Here is a 25,847-nt window from a genome sequence, read left to right on the forward strand (position 1 = left end):
ACAAGACAAAAAATCTAAGATAGAAAAGCTTTTTTTGCTGTGTATAATCCAGCAGCCCCAGTGTGCATACTGCACATTGCAGAAATAGTACAAGTATGGTAATATATTATTGTGTACTGATCTCAGGACTGCAGACAGGGGGCGCCAGAGTTCAGCAAACACCCGCAGGATGTGGGCAGACTTACGGAGAGATTGAAGGAGAGGAGAAATAAGATTCAAATCATCAGGTGTGAGACATGGCGCTGAGAGCTGCTCTGCTGAAGAGTATCTGGTACGCTTTCACGTCCCTGGACACCGAAGACAGCGGCAAAGTGTCCAAATCGCAGCTCAAGGTGAGACAGATGTGAGACAGAGACAGGTGTTTGTGTAGATATATGTGTAAGTCTCTAAAGCTCTTTTTAGGAACGCCCACAAAGTTAAAAGTGATTGATGACGTAAACTATTTTTACTTTATGCAGTATTTACAGTAATGTATACCTTAACTATAATAAAATCTGACTTATGCATATCATGTGTAAATGTTGCATACTGTATGCATTGTGTTGAGTTACAGTGTTATTATGCACGCAACCAATGTTTTTACCCATCATTACATCGGTGTACTGTATTTGACTGTGCAGTGGTCTGGTTTGATTGAAGGAGGTTTCTCTTGATGGTTTGTGTTCGTCTGCAGTCAACATAAATGTCTTTATATAACGCAGCAGGAGTGTACACAGTATTAGATACCCGAGTTTGTGAAACTGCTGTTCTAGTTAATCTGACTCACACTCTGTGGTTTTAGAGGGATTGGCATCAAACAAAAGCTGCAGTCAAAACCGTGTGTGTGTATGTGTGCAGGTTTTGTCTCATAACCTTCACAGTGTTTTGCGGATTCCTCACGATCCCGCGGCCCTCGAGAGACACTTCAGCGATGACGATGACGGTCCTGTGTCCAGTCAAGGATACATGCCCTACCTGAACCAGTTCATTCTGGACAAGGTAACCCAACACAAGCACACTCTCGAAAGACGCTTGTTTAATGTTCACGAGACTTTTGTTTATGTTTCATTGAAGTATCAAATGTTTCTCCTGAATGCAATGGAAATAACCCAAAAGAGTCGATCCAGAAAGAGTTTCTCCAAGTGGAAATCCCAGACAAAAAAAGTTGTTGCTTAGAGGTTGGTTTTTTTATAGCTCAAAGCTCAGGATCAGCTTTTTCTCAGATGTTTCTCCTAAAATACTAATCAGTGTGGACAAGAGTTTAGATCATTTGATGGGAAATGTCTGAGATCATACTGAGACGTATTGAGATGCTGTTTGAGACATTGATAAGAGACAAGAGATTGATCTATCTGGGTTCTTTCACTGGAAAGAGATTTGGAAAAGTGTCTTGCTCGAAGTTATTTCTCAGCAGTTGCTCTTTCATAACTCATAGACTTTTTGAGGTCTCAGGATCAATGGAAAAATCAGGATTTTGCCTCAGGAAATGCATGAGTCAGATTTGAGCACAGTTTGAGACATCGTTGAGATCTGATCTGAAACTCTAGAGAAGACACGTCTTCTTCTCAGACGAAACTGAAGACTCCATTGAATCTCATTGTTTTCTTAGAGAAATAATTGAGATTAAGTCAATTTAAATGAATGAGAATTGCATGAGCACAGTTCGAGACATCATTGAGATCTCCTCTCAAACTCTACAGAGACGCACATGAGATTACTGGGGAAGAGACCAAAGTCTACATTTAATCTCTTTGCTTTTTGGAAAGAAAATTTTGGTAATAAAGAGATTTTATCTGGAAAGAGATTTGAGAAAGTGTCTTGCTCAGAGTTATTGCTCAGCAGTTGCTCTTTCATAGCTCATAGACGTTTGTGAGTTCACAAAGTTTTGTTTTTGTTTTTCTCAGATGTTTCTTCTTCTAAAAAAAAGACAATTTAAATGATTTAGAATTGCATGAGTCAAATCTGTGCATGGTTTGAGACATCGTTGAGATCTCTCCTCAAACTCTACAGAGACACACATGAGATTACTGGGGAAGAGACCAAAGTCTCCATTGAATCTCTTTGCTTTTTGGAGAAAAAAATTAGGTATTAGAGAGATTTTATCTCCAAAGAGATTTGAGAAAGTGTCTTGCTCAAAGTTATTGCTCAGCAGTTGCTCTTTCATAGCTCATAGACGTTTGTGAGTTTAAAAGATCTTTTTTTTTTTTTTTTTGGTTTGTCTCAGATGTTTCTCCTAGAAAAATGACAATTCAAATGTTTTAGAAATGCATGAGTCAAATCTGAGCACAGTTTGAGACATCGTTGAGACCTGAAAGATTTCTAGGGAAGAGACGAAAGTCTCCACTGAATCTCATTGGTTTCTTTGAGAAAAAAATTAGGTATTAAATTGATTTTTTTCTGGAAAGAGATTTGGAAAAGTGTCTTGCTCAGAGTTATTTCTTAGCAATTGCTCTGTCATAGCTCATAAACTTTTGTGAGGGCTCAGGATCTATGAAAAAATCTGGATTTTGCCTCAGATGTTTCTCCTAAAAAAAGGACAATTTAAATGAATGAGAAATGCAGAGGAAAACCAAAGTCTCCACTGAATCTCATTGGTTTCTTGGAGAAAAATTGAGATTTTGTCAATTCAAATGAATGAGAAATGCACAAGTCAGATGAGCACAGTTTGAGACATTGTTGAGATCGTATCTGAAACTCTAGAAAAGACACGTCTTTTTCTCAGAAGAAACTGAAGACTCCGTTGAATCTCATTGATTTCTTGGAGAAATAAAATAGATTAAGTCAATTCAAATGAATGAGAATTGCATGAGTCAAATCTGAGCACAGTTTGAGACATCGTTGAGATCTCTTCTCAAACTCTACAGAGATACACATGAGATTACTGGGGAAAAGACCAAAGTCTCCATTGAATCTCCTTGCTTTTTGGAGAAAAAAATAGGTATTAAAGAGATTTTGAGATATTGTTGAGAACTGATCTAGACCTAGTTCTAAATTACTAGGGAAAAAACAAAGTCTCCACTGATTCTCCTTGGTTTCTTTGAGAACATTTTTTAGATTTTGTCAAATGAATGAGAAATGCATGAGACAAATCTGAGCACAGTTGAGATCTGATCCAAAACTCTAGAGGAGATGTTAATGAGATTACTGGGAAGAAACCAAAGTCTCCATTAAATATCATTGCTTACTTGGAGATATAACAGATTTTGTTGCATCATTTCTCAGCAGTTGCTCTTTCATAGATCATAAGATTTTTTTTGAGGTCTCAGGATCTCTGTAAATCAGGATTTTGTCTCAGATATTTCTCCTAAAAAAGGACCATTCAAATGAATGAGAAATGCATGAGTCAAATCTGAGCACAGTTTCAGACATTGTTGAGATCTCTTCTCAAACTCTACAGAGACACACATGAGATTACTGGGGAAAAGACCAAAGTCTGCATTAAATCTCATTGCTTTTTGGAGAAAAAAATTAGGTATTAGAGAGATTTTATCTCGAAAGTGATTTGAGAAAGTGTCTTGCTCAGAGTTATTTCTTAGCAGTTGCTCTTTAATAGCTCATAGATGTTTGTGAGTTCACAATTTTTTTTTTTATTTGTCTCAGATGTTTCTCCTAAAAAAATGACAAGTTTGATTTAGAAATGATTTAGAAATGCATGAGTCAAATCTGAGCAAAGTTTGAGACATCGTTTAGACCTGATCTGAAACTCTAGAGGAGGCACGTGTGAGATTATTGGGGGGAACCTAAGTCTCCACTGAATCTCATTGGTTTCTTGGAGAAAAAAGTTGAGATTATGTCAATTCAAATGAATGAGAAATGCATGAGACAATCTGTCAATCTGAGCACAGTTTGAGACAATATTGAGATTTCATCTAAAACTCTGCGGAGACTCATATGAGATTACTGGGGAAGAAACCAAAGTCTCCATTGAAGCTCATTGCCTTCTTGGAGCATTAATTGAGAAAAAATGTAGCTATTAAAGAGATTTTATCTGGAAAGAGATTTGTCTTGCTCAAAGTTATTGCTCAGCAGTTTCTCTTTCATAGCTCATAGATGTTTGTGAGTTCACAAGAACTTTTTTTAGTTTGTCTCGGATGTTTCTCCTAAAAAAACTACAATTCAAATGTTTTAGAAATGCATGAGTCAAATCTGAGCACAGTTTGAGACATCGTTGAGACCTGATCTGAAACTCTAGAGGAGACAAGTGTGAGATTACTGGGGGAAAAACAAAGTCTCCACTGAATCTCATTGGTTTTTTTGGAGAAAAAAAAATTAAATTGTCAATTCAAATGAATGAGGAATGCATGAGTCAAATCTGAGCACAGTTTGAGACATCGTTGAGACCTGATCTGAAACTCTAGAGGAGACAAGTGTGAGATTACTAGGGAAGAGACGAAAGTCTCCCCTGAATCTCATTGGTTTCTTTGAGAAAAAAAAATAGGTATTAAATAGATTTTTTTCTGGAAAGAGATTTGGAAAAGTGTCTTGCTCAGAGTTATTTCTTAGCAGTTGCTCTGTCATAGCTCATAAACTTTTGTGAGGTCTCAGGATCTATGAAAAAATCTGGATTTTGCCTCAGATGTTTCTCCTAAAAAAAGGACAATTTAAATGAATGAGAAATGCAGAGGAAAACCAAAGTCTCCACTGAATCTCATTGGTTTCTTGGAGAAAAATTGAGATTTTGTCAATTCAAATGAATGAGAAATGCACGAGTCAGATGAGCACAGTTTGAGACATTGTTGAGATCGTATCTGAAACTCTAGAAAAGACACGTCTTTTTCTCAGAAGAAACTGAAGACTACATTGAATCTCATTGTTTTCTTGGAGAAATAAAAGAGATTAAGTCAATTCAAATGAATGAGAATTGCATGAGTCAAATCTGAGCACAGTTTGAGACATTGTTGAGATCTCTTCTCAAACTCTACAGAGATACACATGAGATTACTGGGGAAAAGACCTAAGTCTCCACTGAATCTCATTGGTTTCTTGGAGAAAAAAGTTGAGATTATGTCAATTCAAATGAATGAGAAATGCATGAGACAATCTGTCAATCTGAGCACAGTTTGAGACAATATTGAGATTTCATCTAAAACTCTGCGGAGACTCATATGAGATTACTGGGGAAGAAACCAAAGTCTCCATTGAAGCTCATTGCCTTCTTGGAGCATTAATTGAGAAAAAATGTAGGTATTAAAGAGATTTTATCTGGAAAGAGATTTGAGAAAATGTCTTGCTCAAATGTATTGCTCAGCAGGTACTCTGTCATAGCTCATAGATGTTTGTGAGTTCACAAGAACTTTTTTTAGTTTGTCTCGGATGTTTCTCCTAAAAAAAACTACAATTCAAATGATTTAGAAATGCATGAGTCAAATCTGAGCACAGTTTGAGACATCGTTGAGACCTGATCTGAAACTCTAGAGGAGACAAGTGTGAGATTACTGGGGGAATAACAAAGTCTCCACTGAATCTCATTGGTTTTTTGGAGAAAAAAAAAATGAAATTGTCAATTCAAATGAATGAGAAATGCATGAGTCAAATCTGAGCACAATTTGAGACATTGAAGAGATGTCTTCTCAAACACTACAGAGACACACATGGTATTACTGGAGAAGAGACAAAAGTCCACATTGAATCTCTTTGCTTTCTTGAAGAAATGATGGAGATTATGTCAAATGAAATGAATGAGAAATGCTTGAGTCAAATCTGAGCACAGTATGAGACATCGTTGAGATTTGAGAAAGTGTCGTGGTCATTTCATAACTCATAAACCTATTTTGATGTCTCAGGATCTCTGTAAAATAAGGATTTTGTCTCAGATGTTTCTCCTAAAAAAGGAAAATACAAATGAATGAGAAATGCATGAGACAAATCTGAGATAATATTGAGATCTCATCTCAAACTCTATGGAGACTCATATGAGATTACTGGGGAAGACACCAAAGTCTCCATTGAATCTCATTGCCTTCTTGGAAAAATAATCAAGGTTTTGTCACATTTGTTGTGTCATCAGGTGATAGAGGGGACATTTGTTAAAGAGGAAGTCGATGAGTTGTGCTGGACTCTCTGCTCCAAGAAAAACTACCGTCCCGACGCACACAGAGTTCTGTCCAACCAGGACTCTATGCGGGTCTGGTGTCTCTTCAACTTCCTGGCGGACGACAAATATCCTCTAACACTTGTGCCAGAAGAGGTGAGCCGAAACACATCCATAGATCTGGAAACTCCAACCAAAACCAGACTCTACTGGTCCAGCTGGAAGCTCTCCATCATTTATGAACATTAGATGGTCCAGACTGGTCTACAGAGCTGGTAGACATTGTTACGCCGGTTTCTTTAGCAGAAGTTTGTACTATTATCTGTTTATTTTGTTAAATAAAATAATCAATAACTAAAAATAGACTACGGTCATTAAAATATGTTTAAAAAAAAACATTTTAAAATACAAAAAAACAAAACACTACTGCTTACAGTAGTAACAAAAAAAACTCTTTAGAATAGGGAACACTTATTAACTATTTCTACGACTTTTCCCTCAATAAATTTCTAATTTGCTATTTTTTAATAGTAAGATAGTTGTTAAATTCAGGTATTGGGTAAGATTAGGGATGTAGAATAAGGCATTAATACGTGCTTAATTAGTACTAATAAAATGGCTAATATTCTAGTAATACGCATGCTAATAAACAACTAGTTAAGAAACCCTCAAATAAAGTGTTACCAGTATTTTTATGTGAGATGTTTAGCCCCAACAGCAAAGGCGACTTTAACCCCAAATACTATACTTTTACGTATTCTTTTCGTTATTAAAAAACTCTTGCTTTAATTATCTCAAACCAAAATGGGAATCATTAAGACGATTTCTCAAAAAGTTGTCGGAGAACACCTGAAATGGGTGACTGAATGAACGATACTCACATATTTGTATTCTACACAAGCCACGGTTAACCCTTGTGCGACCTTATGGACATTTTTGTCCATTTCAGTTTTTGTGTGCCTGTGTTAATGCCAGCGGCATAAATCTTGGCTCAGGTGTTTTTATTGAACTTTTAATAATTCACCCTCATTTCCTTCAAAAAATCCTTTTTACAATCCGTACAAAAAATAGTCACACTCAGGACCTTGAGGACAAAAATGTCCACATCGAAACCCATTAAAACTGCAATTTTTAGCTCAAGGTCATTTGACTATAAATGATGCAATATTTCCTAATAGGCATTCATTCTATCAGCAAGGCTTCAAATTTGACATTTTTACCATTTTTTTTTTTTTTACTAGATTGTGCCATTTTTTTTAAATTTAGCATATACAGTGCCTTTTGTTTTGTTGCAGCATTATGTTAAACTGCTTTAAATTACTTTTTTTCCCATATCAATCTACACTCCATACACCATAATGACAAAGCACAAAACAGGTTTGTAACAACTTTGCAAATTTATTAGAAATAAAAAACTGAAAAGATCCCGTTGCATAAGTATTCAAACCCTTTTCTGGGACACTCGAAATTTATCTCAGGAGCATTCATATTGCTTCTAGATGTTCCTACACTTGGAGTGGAGTTAAACTGTGGCAAATTCATTTGAATGAGTCTGATTTAGAAAGGCACACACCTCTCAGAAAAGGTCCAACAGCTGAAAATGCAGATCAGAGCAAAAACCAAGATAACTGCCTGTAGAGCTCAGTGACAGACTTGTGTTAAGGCGATGATCTAGAGAAGAGTTCAGAAACAAATCTGCTGCATTGAAGGTTGACAGAAGCATTCTCCATAATGGAAGACGATTGGAACAACTAGGACTCTAGAAAATGTCAAGCTGACAGAGATGGAGAGGTGAAAAGGTGAGGCAAAGAATGGCAGATAATTGCCAAATGCAGATGTGCAAAGATGGTCACATCAGACCCAAAAGACTTGAAAAGGTGCTTCAACTATGTACTGAGTTAAGGGTGTGAATACTTATGCAATCTACTTATTTCATTGTTTTATTTTTAATAAATTAGTAAAATTAGCAAATCTGGTTTTTGCTTTGTCATCATTATGGCGTATGGAGTGTAAATTGATGTGGGGAAAAACTCATTTAAAGCAGTTTAACATAATGCTGCAACAAAACAAAATGTGAAAAGAATGAAGGGGTATGAATACTTTTGCAAGGCACTGTACTTAAAAAAAAAATCTAACACTACATATAAATATAAAATAAAATTCTGCTCAGCATTTAGTTTATGGAAATTAACTACAATTTTATTTTATTTTTCATAAAAAAACAACAACTGTGGCATTATGCAAACAAACCAGCATTTAAAGTGTTACAATTCTAAAAATGAAAGAATGTTTGGCACCTATGCTGTCCTCCAAAGGCAAAGTGCAGTAACTACGCCGACACCGAAACTGAGAAAAATGCCTTTAAAATTAATACACCAGCTAGTCAAACATATTGACACTCTGGTTTCTCTGAGACGCGACGAAATTGAACCCGGACACTTTGCCACAAGACAAAACAGTTGCCACAAAGTCCATTTTAAGCCTTAACTCAATTTTAACCAAATGTGTAGATATTGGGCTTTGCCTTTGGAGGGCAGTATGGATAGAACACATGCTGGTTAAAAAATCGATATCAGTCCCCGGGCCAATTCAGAAGCGAATATTTTTCGCTGGTTTGACAGCAGCTAAGAAAATGTTGCTATAAGATGGAAGCCTCCACATTCTCTTAACAAACTTCTTTGGATTTTTACATTTATAGACATTGCATATCTTGAGATGTCCACTGCACGCATCCATGGTGCAAGAGAGGACACCGTCAAACTAAATTAAGGAGAACTCCCCCTTTCTCACTTTGGTTCCCTTTGATTCTTCCTCTTAATTTATCGTTGTTTTGAAGCTGTTTAATGTTCCCTGTTTGGGCTGTTTTGGTCGGTTCTTTGACTGTTACAGACCTCTTTCAGCACTCTTACGAATGTTAAGATTGATTATTAATATTTACGGTTCTTATTATCTGTTTATTTATACATGTATTTTTGTATGGTTTATTTTGTGGATTTAATTACCTTTTTTCTTTTTTCTTTAACATTTCCGTCATTTGCTTTGGAATTATTGCAGTTTATTTTCAGGTAGTTTTGTGTTTTAAGTCGCTGGGGCATATTTGTAGCAATAGCCAAAAATACATTGCATGGGTCAAAATTTTAGATTTTTCTTTTATGCCAAAAATCATTGAGAAATTAAGTAAAGATCATGTTCCATGAAGATTTTTTGTAAAATTCCTATTGTAAACATATCAAAATGTAATTTTTGATTAGTAATATGCAATGTTAAGAAGTTAATTTGGACAACTTTAAATGTGATTTTCTCAGCATTTTTGATTATTTTGCATCCTCAGATTTCTGATTTCAAAAAGATGCATCTCAGCCAAATATTGTCCGATCCTAACAAACCATACACCAATAGAAAGCTTATTTATTGAGCTGTCATATGATGTATAAATCTCAGTTTTGTCAAATTTAACCTTATGACTGGTTTTGTGGTCCAGGGTCACATATGCTGATTGATTGTCTAGGTCAGAGGTCCCCAAACTAAGGCCCTCTGAACATTGCCAGAGACATATTTTGAAAATGTAATTCAGAGCGATGACAAAATGACTCAACAGCATTTGAGGTGAAACTAGCACTGCTTGTGGGACAGGTGCAAAAGCAAGAGTTTTCAGCCGAGAAACCGGTGGCCCCATTCCCAGTTGAAAAGTCTGTGGAAGCGCTAAAAATGCTGAAGACAGAGTTTGACGTGTGATTTAAAAAAACACAATGGACCAACAGCAGCAGATGACATTGTACCCCAAATCATCACAGACTGTGGAAACGTAACACTGGACTTCAAGCAACTTGAGCTATGAGCTTCTCCACCCTTCCTCCAGACTCTAGGACCTTGGTTTCCAAATGAAATACAAAACTTGCTCTCATCTGAAAAGAGGCAACACTGGCAACAGTCCATTTCTTCTTCTCCTTAGCCCAGTTATGATGCCTCTGATGTTGTCTGTGGTTCAGGAGTGGCTCAACAAGAGGAATACGACATCTGTAGTCAAATTCCTGACACATCTGTGTGTGGTGGCTCTTGATGCCTTGACCCCAGCCTCAGTCCATTCAGTCTATAATATGAATTTTTGAAGCGATCGAGTTTACGATTATCGTAAAGCGGGCAAGAAATTTTGGAAAAATCTCCTATGGACTTATCATTGCTATTAAATTTGTGAGATCATATCTTTGGATCAGAAAGTCATAGAGGCTTGTGGGTGCGCTCTTTTGACTCAGTCTATAAGTATTGACCTTCATAGCCACACCATAGCAACCAATTGCATCACCCTAGCAACCGAGGGCCGAGTTTTGCCACCGCAAGCACCACTCACATTTTCTTCAGGAAATGTACATATCTCTTGATGCCTTGACCCCAGCCTCAGTTCATTCCTTGTGAAGTTCACCCAAATTCTTGAATGGATTTTGCTTCACAAGCCTCTCAAAGACTGCGGTTCTCTCGGTTGGTTGTGCATCTTTTTCTTCTACACTTATTCCTTCCACTCAACTTTCTGTTAACATGCTTGGATGCAGCACTCTGTGAACAGCCAGCTTCTTTGGCAATGAATGTTTGTGGTTTTCCATCCTTGTGAAGGGTGTCAGTGCTTGTCTTCTGGGCAACTGTCAGATCAGCAGTCTTCCCCATGATTGTGTAGCCTAGTGAACCAAACTGAGAGAGCATTTTGACGGCTCAGGAAACCTTTGCAGATAGCGAATTGGTGGGTTTTTGTTAAATGTGAGACAAATCATCACAATTGAAAGAACCAATGACTTAAACTACTTCACTCTGACACAATATAAGCTCACAATTTGAGTTGAATTACTGAATTTTTCCATGACATTCTAATTTATTGAAATGCACCTGCATATCTTTTGAAAAGAAATGTGACCCTGGACCACAAAACCAGTCATAAGGTTAAATTTGACTAAACTTGTTTTATACATCATATGAAAGCTCAATAAATAAGCTTTCTATTGATGTATGGTTTGTTAGGATCTGACAATATTTAGCTGAGATACATCTATTTGAAATCAGAAATCTGAGGGTGCAAAAAAATCAAAAAGACTGAGAAAATCACCTTTAAAGTTGTCCAAATTAGGTTCTTAACAATGCATATTACAAACCAAAAATTACATTTTGATATGTTTACCGTAGGAATTTTACAAAAAATCTTCATGGAACATGAACTTAATTTCTTAATGATTTTTGGCATAAAAGAAAAATCTAAAATTTTGACCCATGCAATGTATTTTTGGCTATTGCTACAAATATACCCCAGCGACTTAAGACTGGTTTTGTGCTCCAGGGTCACATATGAGCATTTGTCTGTGTGGTGCATAAAAAAAAAAAAAAAAAAAACTATTCTAGCATTAAAATGTATAATAAATACAGGTAAAATCACAAAAAAATAATAATAATACTAGTAGTCAGTGCTGGCCCATGGAATTTCCTTTTATAAACCAACCGGCCCCCCATTAAAGAAAAGAAAATTATGTGGCCCGCTCAGAAAAAACTTTGGGGACCCCTGGTCTAGGTTGCATTTTATGTGCGGTCTGTCACAATTTCAAAACCTCTAAAAATTTGGTTACAAAAAAAAAAAAAAAATCGATATCAGTGAAAGTGGAAAAAAATATTTTTTATGACATTTTTGTCCATTTTGCACCTATGTGTAACTTTTGTTTTTTTGAACGCACAAGGGTTAATCTGCTCTGTGCATCCAGAGTGGAACCAGCGTTAGAGTTGGTAAACCACCTTGGACCAGCAACAAACCAGCTGCCATGTTTCAAAAACCACCAATACTTAAATGTAGTTTAAATTGTATGTTGTTTGTCCTGCAGGCGGAGTATCTGCTGAGGAAGATCAGCAGTGTGATGCCGGTGGAGCTGACTTGTGTGGAGCTGGAGGAGTTCCTGCTGCAGGACGCTGTGCAAAAGGACGGCCTGAATGTCTGGAGCTTCCTAGACGTGGTGAACTCTGCCGCCGTGAGTCGAGGAGTAGATGGCGAGAGCATTGGTGTAGCCGTGGAGAAGGTCTACAGGGAGATGGTGGGGAATGTGCTGAAGGAGGTGCGCTCATTTTGTAATTGAACTGCTCTGTTTGGTATCAAACGGGCGTCCATGTGACCTGTGCTTGTGTTTCAGGGCTATCTGTGGAAGAAGGGTCACCTGCGGAGGAACTGGACGGAGCGCTGGTTCTGTCTGAAGCCCGGGTCGCTCTCGTACTACGTCGGCGAGGACTGTAAAGACTGTAAGGGCGTCATCGAGATGGACCAGAACTGCTGTGTGGAGGTACGCCGGTACAGTGATGTGTTTGCATCCGGTGCGTTTCTGTTATAACGTCAGCGTCTGACTGTGATTGACAGGTGCTGACGGACAGGGACGGGAAGAGGTGCATGTTCTGCGTCAAGACGCTCAACAAAACCTTCGAGATCAGCGCGCCTGACTCCAGACAGCGGCAGGAGTGGATCACAGGTCCTCATTCTACCAATATCACTGCAGAAATTATATAAAGAGCGTTTATTTTTATATATATTTTTTTTTCTATAAAATTTAGACATTTTATAAATATACTAAATTTACAAATAATTTATAGATTATTTATTAATTCTCATTAATTATTTCTGTATTTATTTTAAGCATAAATGCGGCAGAATTTTGTTACATATTTCAAATAAATTTATTAGAATTATTTATAAATTACTATAACATTTCTCTGTAAGTAACTGACTACAAACCCCATTAAAAAAGTAAAGATGTTTTAATATTTTTATTGTATTTTTTTTTATGTAATATTAATATAATTTATAATAAAATATTTGAATGTTAATTACAAAATTTTACTTTATAAAATGTATGAAATGCGCGTTTATTTATTCTTAAAATTCATTGCATGGATAAATCTCGCTAAAATGTATTCATTTAAATGGGTACATTAGAATATAATTATAAATGAAAGAATTGCTAGTAATTGACAAAGAAAATAGAAATAATGCAGGGGGGGGGGTAAAAATACAATCTAAAGTATTTCCTAAAGTATTTTTATTTTAAAAAATATACTTTTAACTGGTTTTAGTTGATTAGAATAATTATTTTAAAATGATTTTCTTGTTTATTACTAAAATTTATAGGAAAAAAATGACAAACTCATATTTTTGTAAATATTCTTAAAACAACATACATTTAATCATAGACACATGCGAAAACATGCTAGAATAATGTTAAAACTGCTAACATGATAGTGACATACTAATCATGTTAAAAACATGCTAGCAATGTGTTAATCTTGCTAGGAACATGTCAACAAAATGCTAATCATGCTAAAAACATGCTAGCAACATGCTAATGAGGCTAACCATATGCTAGTAAACATGCTAATCATGCTAGCAACACATTAGTGACATGCTAATCATGTTAAAAACGTTAGAAACGTTAACAAAATGCTAGTGACATGCTAAACATGCTAGCAACACATTAGTGACATGTTAAAAACATGTTAGAAACATTTTAAAGCATGCTATCATGCGAATGACATATATGCTAACAAAATGCAAATATGACAAATATGCTAACAAAATGCTAATCGTGCTAGCAGCATGTTAGTAACTTGTAAGCATGCTAGAAACATGCTAACATGATAATGAGGCTAACAACATTCTAGTAACAGGCTTATCTTGCTAGTGACATGCTAATCATGGTAAAAACATGCTAACCAAATGTCAACCGTACTAGAAACATGCTAACAAAATGTTAATCATGCTAAAAACATGTTAACAACATGTTAGCAACTTGGTAATCGTGCTAGAAACATGTTAACAACATGTTAATGAGGTTAACAATAAGTTAGTAATTATGCTAGCAACATGCTAGTGATGTTAATCATGTTAAAAACATGTTAGAAACATGTTAAAGCATGCTATCATGCTAATGACATTCTAATCATGTTAGAAAAATGTGTGCTAGTAACATGTTAATAATGATAGAAACATGCTAACAAAATGTTAATCATGCTAACAGCATGTTAGTAACTTGTAATCATGCTAGAAAAATGCTAACATGCTAATGAGGCAAACAATATGCTAGTAACATGCTAATCATGCTAGCAACACACTAGTGGCATGTTAGTCGTGTTAAAAAATATGTTAGAAACATGTTATCATGCTAATCATGTTAAAAATGCTAACAATGTGCTAGTAACATGCTAATGCTAACAACACCTTAGTGACATGCTAATCATGTTAGAAACATGCTAACAAAATGATAATCATATTAATGAGGCTAACAACCTGTTAGTAGCAGGCTAATCATGCTTGCAACGTGCTAATGACATGCTAATCATGTTAAAAACATGTTAACAATATGTTAATCATGTTAGAAACATGCTAGCAACATGCTAATCATGCTAGCAACACGTTAGTGACATGCTAAACATGCTAGCAACGTTATCATGCTAGTAACATTCTAAAAACATGTTAAAACATGTTAAGAATGTGCTAGTAACATGCTAATGCTAACAACACGCTAATGACATGTTAATCATGATATCATTTTGTTACCATGTTTTTAACATGATTAGCATATTGTTAGCATGTTTTAACCACGTTAATGAGGTTAACAACCTGTTAGTAACAGGCTAATCATGCTTGCAACATGCTAATGACATGCTAATCATGTTAAAACATGTTAACAATATGCTAATCATGTTAGAAACATGCTATCAACATGCTAATCATGCTAGCAACACGTTAATGACATGCTAATCATGCTGGCAACATGTTATCATGCTAGTAACATTCTAAAAAACATGTTAAAAACATGTTAACAATGTGCTAGTAACATGCTAATGCTAACACGTTAGTGACATGCTAATCATGTTATCATTTTGTTAGCATGTTTTTAACATGATTGGCATATAGTTAGCATGTTTTAACATGATTAGCATATTGTCAGCATGTTTTAACCACGTTAATGAGGTTAACAACCTGTTAATAACAGGCTAATCATGCTTCCAACATGCTAATCATGTTAGAAACATATTAATAATATGCTAATCATGTTAGAAACATGCTAGCAACATGCTAATAATGCTAACAACACGTTAGTGACATGCTAATCATGCTAGCAACATGTTATCATGCTAGTAACATTCTAAAAAACATGTTCAAACTTCAAAATTTCTGCCAAAAATCCGTCAAACTTTTAAACGTTTTTAAAACGTTTTCAAACTTTCTGATCAGGCTTTCTCAAGCTGACTTAAAGTTTGTCTTGACAAACCCTTTTTTTTATCTAGTTTTCTATTAAAATTTATAAATAATAACAAGCATAACATAACCTATTTTCATATTTATAAATATTACCTTTGAGAATTTTTTTTTAATAACTGTAAGCATAAGCCTGACTAAATGTTATAATAATTAACGGGTTAAATATATGACAATAACAGCGTTCCAGACAGCTCTGCGTCTGTCGGCGGACGGCAGGGTCTCGCAGCACGAGGAGCTGAAGGCGCGGCGTCGGGAGCTGCGTGAGGAGAGGGAGAGGAGGCGCGCGCTGCGGGCGGAGGAGACGCGCAGACTGAGGGAGCTGCAGGGGGAGCGTGAGGAGCAGCTGGCAGAGCTGGAGCTCCTGAAGGAGGCGCAGAGACAGGCTCGGGTCTCACTGCAGCAGGAGGAGCAGAGGAGGCGCAGCCAGCACGAGGAGCTGCAGAAAACCCTGCAGAGACAGCTACAAGAGGCACAGGAGGTGAACGGGACACGCAGAAGCAGACCAGAATAGTTTGAATAATTGTTAAACTATGTTTTTAAATAATTCCATTGATTATTTAAATGAAATATATTTTAATTACATATGTGTTAGAGAAAAAAACAAGTGAAAACAAATGCTATGTGGTGTGAAAAAGTGTTAGCCCCCTTCCTGATTTTTTATTTTTTTGCATGTTTGCAAACAATCATCAAACAAATTAAAATATTTATTAATTCAACGATAGCACAAGTGAACACAACATGCCGTATTTAAATTAAGCTTTTTTATTATGAAGGGAAAACAAAATCCAAACCCACATGGCCCTGTGTGAAAAAGTGTTTGCCCCCTGAACTTAAAAACTGGTTGGGCCACCCAAGTGTTTGCGATAACTTGCAATGAGTCTGTCACAGCGTTGTGCGGGAATTTTGGCTCACTCATCTTGGCAGAATTGTTGTACTTCAGCCACATTGGAGGGTTTTCCAGCATGAACAGCATTTTTCAGGTCATGCCACAACATCTCAATAGGGTTCAGGTCAGGACTTTGACTAGGCCACTCCAAAGTCTTCATTTTGTTCTTCTTCAGCCATTCAGAGGTGGATTTGCTGTGTGTTTTGGATCATTGTCCTGCTGCAGAACCCAAGTTCTCTTCAGCTTGAGGACATGAACAGATGGCCGGACATTGTCCTTCAGGATTTTTTGGTAGACAGCAGAATTCATGGTTCCATTGATCACAGCAAGTCTTCCAGGTCCAGAAGCAGCAAAACAGCCCCAGACCATCACACTACCACCACCAGATTTTACTGTTGGTATGATGATCTTTTTCTGAAATGCTGTGTTACTTTTACGCCAGATGTAAAGGGACACAAACCTTCCAAAAAGTTCAACTTAGTATTTTCCCAAAAGTCTTGGGGATCATCAAGATGTGTTCTGGCAAAACTGAGACGAGCCTTTATGTTCTTTTTGCTCAGCAGCGGTTTTCGTCTTGGAACTCTGCCATGCAGGCCATTTTTGCCCAGTCTCTTTCTTATGGTGGAGTCATGAACACTGACCTTAACTGAGGCAAGAGAGGCCTGCAGTTCTTTAGATGTTGTTGTGGGGTCTTTTGTGAGCTCTTGGATGAGTCGTCGCTGTGCTCTTGGGGTAATTTTGATCAGCCGGCCACTTCTGGGAAGGTTCACCACTGTTCCATGTTTTGGCCATTTGTGGATAATGGCTCTCACTGTGGTTCGCTGGAGTCCCAAAGCTTTAGAAATGGCTTTATAACCTTTTCCAGACTGATAGATCTCAATTACTTTCCTTCTCATTTGTTCCTGAATTTCTTTGGAAATCAATATGATGTGTAGCTTTTGAGTATCTTTTGGTCTACTGCAGTTTTTTTGGCTTCTGCCTAGGTTTCTCGTCTATGGTTTCTAGGGCTTTGGCCTCTTCGACATTTTTATTTTATTTTTTTGGCTTCTGCCTAGGTTTCTCGTCTATGGTTTCTATGGCTACGGCCTGTTCGACATTTTTTTTTTTTTTAAATGTACTTTTTTTTGGGCTTATTTTTTATTTATTTTTAAGCTTCTACTTCTGCTTTTTTCATCTAATTTTTTTTATTTATTTATTTTTAAGCTTCTGCCTAGGTTTCTCATCTATGGTTTCTATGGCTTTGGCCTCTTCGACATTTTTATTTTATTTTTTTGGCTTCTGCCTAGGTTTCTCATCTATGGTTTCTATGGCTTTGGCCTCTTCGACATTTTTATTTTATTTTTTTGGCTTCTGCCTAGGTTTCTCGTCTATGGTTTCTATGGCTTTGGCCTCTTCGACATTTTTATTGAATTTTTTTGGCTTCTGCCTAGGTTTCTCGTCTATGGTTTCTATGGCTTTGGCCTCTTCGACATTTTTATTTAATTTTTTTGGCTTCTGCCTAGGTTTCTCATCTATGGTTTCTATGGCTTTGGCCTCTTCAACTTTTTTTTTTCTCAGCTTCTGTATAGGATTCTCATCTATGGTTTCTATGGCTACGGCCTGTTCGACATTTTTTTTTTTAAATGTACTTTTTTTTCCGGCTTATTTTTTTATTTATTTCTTTTTAAGCTTCTGCTTCAGCTTTTTTTCGGCTTTTTTTTTTATTTAAAAAAATGTTTTATTTATTCTTTGGCTTTGGCCTCTTCGACATTTTTATTTTATTTTTTTGGCTTCTGCCTAGGTTTCTCGTCTATGGTTTCTATGGCTACGGCCTGTTCGACATTTTTTTTTTTTTAAATGTACTTTTTTTTGGGCTTATTTTTTATTTATTTTTAAGCTTCTACTTCTGCTTTTTTCATCTAATTTTTTGTATTTATTTCTTTTTAAGCTTCTGCCTAGGTTTCTCATCTATGGTTTCTATGGCTTTGGCCTCTTCGACATTTTTATTTAATTTTTTTGGCTTCTGCCTAGGTTTCTCATCTATGGTTTCTATGGCTTTGGCCTCTTCGACATTTTTATTTAATTTTTTTGGCTTCTGCCTAGGTTTCTCATCTATGGTTTCTATGGCTTTGGCCTCTTCAACATTTTTATTTTATTTTTTTGGCTTCTGCCTAGGTTTCTCATCTATGGTTTCTAGGGCTTTGGCCTCTTCAACATTTTTATTTTATTTTTTTGGCTTCTGCCTCGGTTTCTCATCTATGGTTTCTATGGCTTTGGCCTCTTCGACATTTTTATTTAATTTTTTTGGCTTCTGCCTAGGTTTCTCATCTATGGTTTCTATGGCTTTGGCCTCTTCGACATTTTTATTTAATTTTTTTGGCTTCTGCCTAGGTTTCTCATCTATGGTTTCTATGGCTTTGGCCTCTTCGACATTTTTATTTAATTTTTTTGGCTTCTGCCTAGGTTTCTCATCTATGGTTTCTATGGCTTTGGCCTCTTCGACATTTTTATTTAATTTTTTTGGCTTCTGCCTCGGTTTCTCATCTATGGTTTCTATGGCTTTGGCCTCTTCGACATTTTTATTTAATTTTTTTGGCTTCTGCCTAGGTTTCTCATCTATGGTTTCTATGGCTTTGGCCTCTTCGACATTTTTATTTAATTTTTTTGGCTTCTGCCTCGGTTTCTCATCTATGGTTTCTATGGCTTTGGCCTCTTCGACATTTTTATTTAATTTTTTTGGCTTCTGCCTAGGTTTCTCATCTATGGTTTCTATGGCTTTGGCCTCTTCAACTTTTTTTTTTCTCAGCTTCTGTATAGGATTCTCATCTATGGTTTCTATGGCTTTGGCCTCTTTGACATTTTTTTTTTTAAATGTACTTTTTTTTCGGCTTATTTTTTTATTTATTTCTTTTTAAGCTTCTGCTTCAGCTTTTTTTCGGCTTATTTTTTTATTTAAAAAAATGTTTTATTTATTCTTTGGCTTTGGCCTCTTCGACATTTTTATTTTATTTTTTTGGCTTCTGCCTAGGTTTCTCGTCTATGGTTTCTATGGCTTTGGCCTCTTCAACTTTTTTTTTCTCAGCTTCTGTATAGGATTCTCGTCTATGGTTTCTATGGCTACGGCCTGTTCGACATTTTTTTTTTTTAAATGTACTTTTTTTTGGCTTATTTTTAATTTATTTTTAAGATTGTACTTCTGCTTTTTTTCATCTAATTTTTTTTATTTATTTCTTTTTAAGCTTCTGCCTAGGTTTCTCATCTATGGTTTCTATGGCTTTGGCCTCTTCAACATTTTTATTTTATTTTTTTGGCTTCTGCCTAGGTTTCTCGTCTATGGTTTCTATGGCTTTGGCCTCTTCAACATTTTTATTTAATTTTTTTGGCTTCTGCCTAGGTTTCTCGTCTATGGTTTCTATGGCTTTGGCCTCTTCGACATTTTTATTTAATTTTTTTGGCTTCTGCCTAGGATTCTCATCTATGGTTTCTATGGCTTTGGCCTCTTTGACATTTTTTTTTTTAAATGTACTTTTTTTTCGGCTTATTTTTTTATTTATTTCTTTTTAAGCTTCTGCTTCAGCTTTTTTTCGGCTTATTTTTTTATTTAAAAAAATTTTTTATTTATTCTTTGGCTTTGGCCTCTTCGACATTTTTATTTTATTTTTTTGGCTTCTGCCTAGGTTTCTCGTCTATGGTTTCTATGGCTTTGGCCTCTTCAACTTTTTTTTTCTCAGCTTCTGTATAGGATTCTCGTCTATGGTTTCTATGGCTACGGCCTGTTCGACATTTTTTTTTTTTAAATGTACTTTTTTTTGGCTTATTTTTAATTTATTTTTAAGATTGTACTTCTGCTTTTTTTCATCTAATTTTTTTTATTTATTTCTTTTTAAGCTTCTGCCTAGGTTTCTCATCTATGGTTTCTATGGCTTTGGCCTCTTCGACATTTTTATTTTATTTTTTTGGCTTCTGCCTAGGTTTCTCGTCTATGGTTTCTATGGCTTTGGCCTCTTCAACATTTTTATTTAATTTTTTTGGCTTCTGCCTAGGTTTCTCGTCTATGGTTTCTATGGCTTTGGCCTCTTCGACATTTTTATTTAATTTTTTTGGCTTCTGCCTAGGTTTCTCATCTATGGTTTCTATGGCTTTGGCCTCTTCGACATTTTTTCTCAGCTTCTGTATAGGATTCTCATCTATGGTTTCTATGGCTTTGGCCTCTTCAACATTTTTATTTTATTTTTTTGGCTTCTGCCTCGGTTTCTCATCTATGGTTTCTATGGCTTTGGCCTCTTCGACATTTTTATTTAATTTTTTTGGCTTCTGCCTAGGTTTCTCATCTATGGTTTCTATGGCTTTGGCCTCTTCAACTTTTTTTTTTCTCAGCTTCTGTATAGGATTCTCATCTATGGTTTCTATGGCTACGGCCTGTTCGACATTTTTTTTTTTAAATGTACTTTTTTTTCGGCTTATTTTTTTATTTATTTCTTTTTAAGCTTCTGCTTCAGCTTTTTTTCGGCTTTTTTTTTTTATTTAAAAAAATGTTTTATTTATTCTTTGGCTTTGGCCTCTTCGACATTTTTATTTTATTTTTTTGGCTTCTGCCTAGGTTTCTCGTCTATGGTTTCTATGGCTACGGCCTGTTCGACATTTTTTTTTTTTTTTAAATGTACTTTTTTTTGGGCTTATTTTTTATTTATTTTTAAGCTTCTACTTCTGCTTTTTTCATCTAATTTTTTGTATTTATTTCTTTTTAAGCTTCTGCCTAGGTTTCTCATCTATGGTTTCTATGGCTTTGGCCTCTTCAACATTTTTATTTTATTTTTTTGGCTTCTGCCTCGGTTTCTCATCTATGGTTTCTATGGCTTTGGCCTCTTCGACATTTTTATTTAATTTTTTTGGCTTCTGCCTCGGTTTCTCATCTATGGTTTCTATGGCTTTGGCCTCTTCGACATTTTTATTTAATTTTTTTGGCTTCTGCCTAGGTTTCTCATCTATGGTTTCTATGGCTTTGGCCTCTTCAACATTTTTATTTAATTTTTTTGGCTTCTGCCTCGGTTTCTCATCTATGGTTTCTATGGCTTTGGCCTCTTCAACATTTTTATTTTATTTTTTTGGCTTCTGCCTAGGTTTCTCATCTATGGTTTCTATGGCTTTGGCCTCTTCGACATTTTTATTTTATTTTTTTGGCTTCTGCCTCGGTTTCTCATCTATGGTTTCTATGGCTTTGGCCTCTTCGACATTTTTATTTAATTTTTTTGGCTTCTGCCTCGGTTTCTCATCTATGGTTTCTATGGCTTTGGCCTCTTCAACATTTTTATTTTATTTTTTTGGCTTCTGCCTCGGTTTCTCATCTATGGTTTCTAGGGCTTTGGCCTCTTCAACATTTTTATTTTATTTTTTTGGCTTCTGCCTAGGTTTCTCATCTATGGTTTCTAGGGCTTTGGCCTCTTCGACATTTTTATTTAATTTTTTTGGCTTCTGCCTCGGTTTCTCATCTATGGTTTCTATGGCTTTGGCCTCTTCAACATTTTTATTTTATTTTTTTGGCTTCTGCCTCGGTTTCTCATCTATGGTTTCTAGGGCTTTGGCCTCTTCGACATTTTTATTTAATTTTTTTGGCTTCTGCCTAGGTTTCTCATCTATGGTTTCTAGGACTTTGGCCTCTTCAACATTTTTATTTTATTTTTTTGGCTTCTGCCTAGGTTTCTCATCTATGGTTTCTATGGCTTTGGCCTCTTCGACATTTTTATTTTATTTTTTTGGCTTCTGCCTAGGTTTCTCATCTATGGTTTCTATGGCTTTGGCCTCTTCGACATTTTTATTTTATTTTTTTGGCTTCTGCCTAGGTTTCTCATCTATGGTTTCTATGGCTTTGGCCTCTTCGACATTTTTATTTTATTTTTTTGGCTTCTGCCTAGGTTTCTCATCTATGGTTTCTATGGCTTTGGCCTCTTCGACATTTTTATTTTATTTTTTTGGCTTCTGCCTCGGTTTCTCATCTATGGTTTCTAGGGCTTTGGCCTCTTCGACATTTTTATTTAATTTTTTTGGCTTCTGCCTAGGTTTCTCATCTATGGTTTCTATGGCTTTGGCCTCTTCGACATTTTTATTTTATTTTTTTGGCTTCTGCCTAGGTTTCTCATCTATGGTTTCTATGGCTTTGGCCTCTTCGACATTTTTATTTAATTTTTTTGGCTTCTGCCTCGGTTTCTCATCTATGGTTTCTAGGGCTTTGGCCTCTTCGACATTTTTATTTTATTTTTTTGGCTTCTGCCTAGGTTTCTCATCTATGGTTTCTATGGCTTTGGCCTCTTCGACATTTTTATTTTATTTTTTTGGCTTCTGCCTAGGTTTCTCATCTATGGTTTCTATGGCTTTGGCCTCTTCGACATTTTTATTTTATTTTTTTGGCTTCTGCCTAGGTTTCTCATCTATGGTTTCTATGGCTTTGGCCTCTTCGACATTTTTATTTAATTTTTTTGGCTTCTGCCTCGGTTTCTCATCTATGGTTTCTAGGGCTTTGGCCTCTTCGACATTTTTATTTAATTTTTTTGGCTTCTGCCTCGGTTTCTCATCTATGGTTTCTAGGGCTTTGGCCTCTTCAACATTTTTATTTTATTTTTCTCAGCTTCTGCCTAGGTTTCTCATCTATGGTTCCTATGGCTACGGCCTGTTCGTCATTTTTATTTAATTTTTTTGGCTTCTGCCTAGGTTTCTCATCTATGGTTTCTAGGGCTTTGGCCTCTTCAACATTTTTATTTTATTTTTCTCAGCTTCTGCCTAGGTTTCTCATCTATGGTTCCTATGGCTACGGCCTGTTCGTCATTTTTATTTAATTTTTTTGGCTTCTGCCTCGGTTTCTCATCTATGGTTTCTATGGCTTTGGCCTCTTCAACATTTTTATTTTATTTTTTTGGCTTCTGCCTAGGTTTCTCATCTATGGTTTCTATGGCTTTGGCCTCTTCGACATTTTTATTTTATTTTTTTGGCTTCTGCCTCGGTTTCTCATCTATGGTTTCTATGGCTTTGGCCTCTTCAACATTTTTATTTAATTTTTTTGGCTTCTGCCTAGGTTTCTCGTCTATGGTTTCTATGGCTTTGGCCTCTTCGACATTTTTATTTTATTTTTTTGGCTTCTGCCTCGGTTTCTCATCTATGGTTTCTATGGCTTTGGCCTCTTCGACATTTTTATTTAATTTTTTTGGCTTCTGCCTAGGTTTCTCATCTATGGTTTCTAGGGCTTTGGCCTCTTCAACATTTTTATTTTATTTTTCTCAGCTTCTGCCTAGGTTTCTCATCTATGGTTCCTATGGCTACGGCCTGTTCGTCATTTTTTTTTTTTTTTAAATGTACTTTTTTTTCGGCTTATTTTTTTATTTTTTATTTTTTTTAAGCTTCTGCTTCAGCTTTTTTTCGGCTTATTTTTTTATTTATTTCTTTTTAAACTTCTGCCTAGGTTTCAAGGTTTCTTACGGCCTGTTCAACTTTTTTTTTTCTTCTTCTTTTAAAGCTTCTGCCCAGGTTTCTCGTCTATGGTTTCTATGGCTTCGGCGGGTCCTATTTAAGTGATTTCTTGATTGCGAACAGGTGTGGCAGTAATCAGGCTGGGTGTGGCTAGAGAAACTGAACTCAGGTGTGATAAACCACAGTTAAGTTTTAACAGGGGGTTGGGGGGCAAACACTTTTTTGGGGGGGATTTTGTTTTCCCTTCATTTATAAACTGCATGTTGTGTTTACTTGTGTTATCTTTGATTAATATTTAAATTAGTTTGATGATCTGAAACATTAAAGTGTGACAAACATGCAAAAAAAAAAAAAAATCAGTAAGTGGTCCAACACTTTTTCACACCAATGTAAGTGCAAAATATGAGTGATGGACTTAAATAGGAAGCCCATGCAGAAAGTGCAGACTGTAACAGCCTTGTGTGTGTGTCAGGCTCGAGCGAATCTTCGCGCTGAAGTGGCGGTTCGTGATCTAGAGGCCGAACACCAGCAGCGCAGAATCAGAGAGCTGGAAGATCTTCATCACAGACTGCAGGAAGCTCTAGAGCAACAGATCAGAGCTCGACAGGAGGAAGAGACGTACAGATACACACAGACCAGGTGCAAACTCACACACATATAGACACACACTCACACACAAACACTAGAGAGACATACAGAGAGAAAGAGAGAGACAGAAAGGTTGTCAGTAACACTCAAAGGAAGCTCCGCCCTGAAACTGAAAAAAAAATTAAAATATTCATATAAATTAGACCTAGAATATTTAAATATTTAAATGCAATTCAAATGTATAGGAGACTTTATGATAAATGTATTTTTCTCTATTTTATTATTATTTTTCACTTTTTTCAAGTCGCTAAAGGTTCAGGCGCATTTAGCTCTGGTCTGGAGATACAGCTAATGAATAATAATTGCTGAAAAACACCGTACCCGTGACACTTCCTGTCATCTGTGTTGTGGTTTGGCGTCTCAGTAAATGTTGCACAAACGTCGGTGTGTTTCTGCTCTGTTATCATCAAGTGTGACAGACTAACTCATACGTGTTTTACTTGATGAATAAACACATCTACAGCACAACTCAAGCAGAAGTGCTAATGTTTAGAGCGACACAGATTATGTTCAGTCGCTTCTATAGCGTCTGAGAGACTTAACACAGTTTAACAAGGTTTATTAGCTTTGAAGTTGAGTTTTTAATGCTAGTCTTCAGTTTGGTGCACACGTATTAGTTTAGTATTAGCACTGATTTTTGTTTTAGCTACACACATTAACTAAGATTATTTTTGAAAAGATCTATTTCAGGAGTTTACCTGTGTTAGCATTAATATTTAAGGTGTTTAGCTAGGTTAACATTACTATTTTAGGTGTTTAGCTGTGTTAGCATTAATATTTAAGGTGTTTAGCTAGGTTAACATTACTATTTTAGGTGTTTAGCTGTGTTAGCATTAATATTTCAGGTGTTTAGCTAGGTTAACATTACTATTTTAGGTGTTTAGCTGTGTTAGCATTAATATTTCAGGTGTTTAGTTAGGTGAACATTACTATTTAAGGTGTTTAGCTGTGTTAGCATTAATATTTCTGGTGTTTACATGTGTACACGTTTATTTTCCTGGTGTTTAGCAGTGTTAGCAATAATATTAACAATGTTTAGCTGTGTTAGCATTGATATTTTTAGTGATTAGCCACATTAGCATTAATATTTCAGGTGTTTATCTGTGATAATTTAAACATACCGGGTGTTTAGCTGGGTTAGCAGTGATCTTTCTGGTGTTTAGCCATGTTAGCATTAATATTTTAGGTGTTTGATGGCATTATGTTTCTAGTGATTGTCGCTACTAATACAGCTAAACACATCAGCTAACAGTGATATTTCTGGGGTTCAACATTAACATTTCTGTGTTTAACAGTGTTAGCTTCAGGTGTTTAGCTCTGTTAGCATTAATATTTCAGGTGTTTAGCTGAGTAATATTAATATTTCTGGTGCTAATCTGTGTTAACATTAGTGTTTATGGAGTTTAGCAATGTTAACATTGATATATCTGGAGTGTAGCAATGTTAGCATTAATATTTCTGGTATTTAACTGTGTTAGCATTGATATTTCTGGTGTTTAACTGAGTTAACATTCATATTTTTGGTGTTTAATGATATAAGCATTTATATTTCTAGTGTTTGTTTCTGCTAATACAGCTAAACATCAGTTAAC

The 25,847-nt window shown here is 35.9% G+C and overlaps 1 protein-coding gene across 1 annotated transcript in view; it reads left to right on the plus strand.

The window, feature by feature from the left end:
* The first annotated feature begins 207 nt into the window (after window positions 1–207).
* Window positions 208–25,847, plus strand: part of def6b (DEF6 guanine nucleotide exchange factor b) — a 29,171-nt gene continuing 3,531 nt past the window's right edge. The window contains exons 1-8 of the mRNA XM_073844209.1: window positions 208–332; window positions 838–978; window positions 5,987–6,166; window positions 11,863–12,090; window positions 12,166–12,312; window positions 12,387–12,495; window positions 15,464–15,762; window positions 24,080–24,246. Of these exons, the coding sequence (XP_073700310.1) occupies window positions 237–332; window positions 838–978; window positions 5,987–6,166; window positions 11,863–12,090; window positions 12,166–12,312; window positions 12,387–12,495; window positions 15,464–15,762; window positions 24,080–24,246 (1,367 nt within the window). The 5' untranslated portion in view covers window positions 208–236. The remainder of the gene's footprint in view (window positions 333–837; window positions 979–5,986; window positions 6,167–11,862; window positions 12,091–12,165; window positions 12,313–12,386; window positions 12,496–15,463; window positions 15,763–24,079; window positions 24,247–25,847) is intronic.

This window comes from Garra rufa, chromosome 7 (genome assembly GCF_049309525.1).
Source record: "Garra rufa chromosome 7, GarRuf1.0, whole genome shotgun sequence".
NCBI classification, from domain to species: Eukaryota; Metazoa; Chordata; class Actinopteri; order Cypriniformes; family Cyprinidae; genus Garra; species Garra rufa.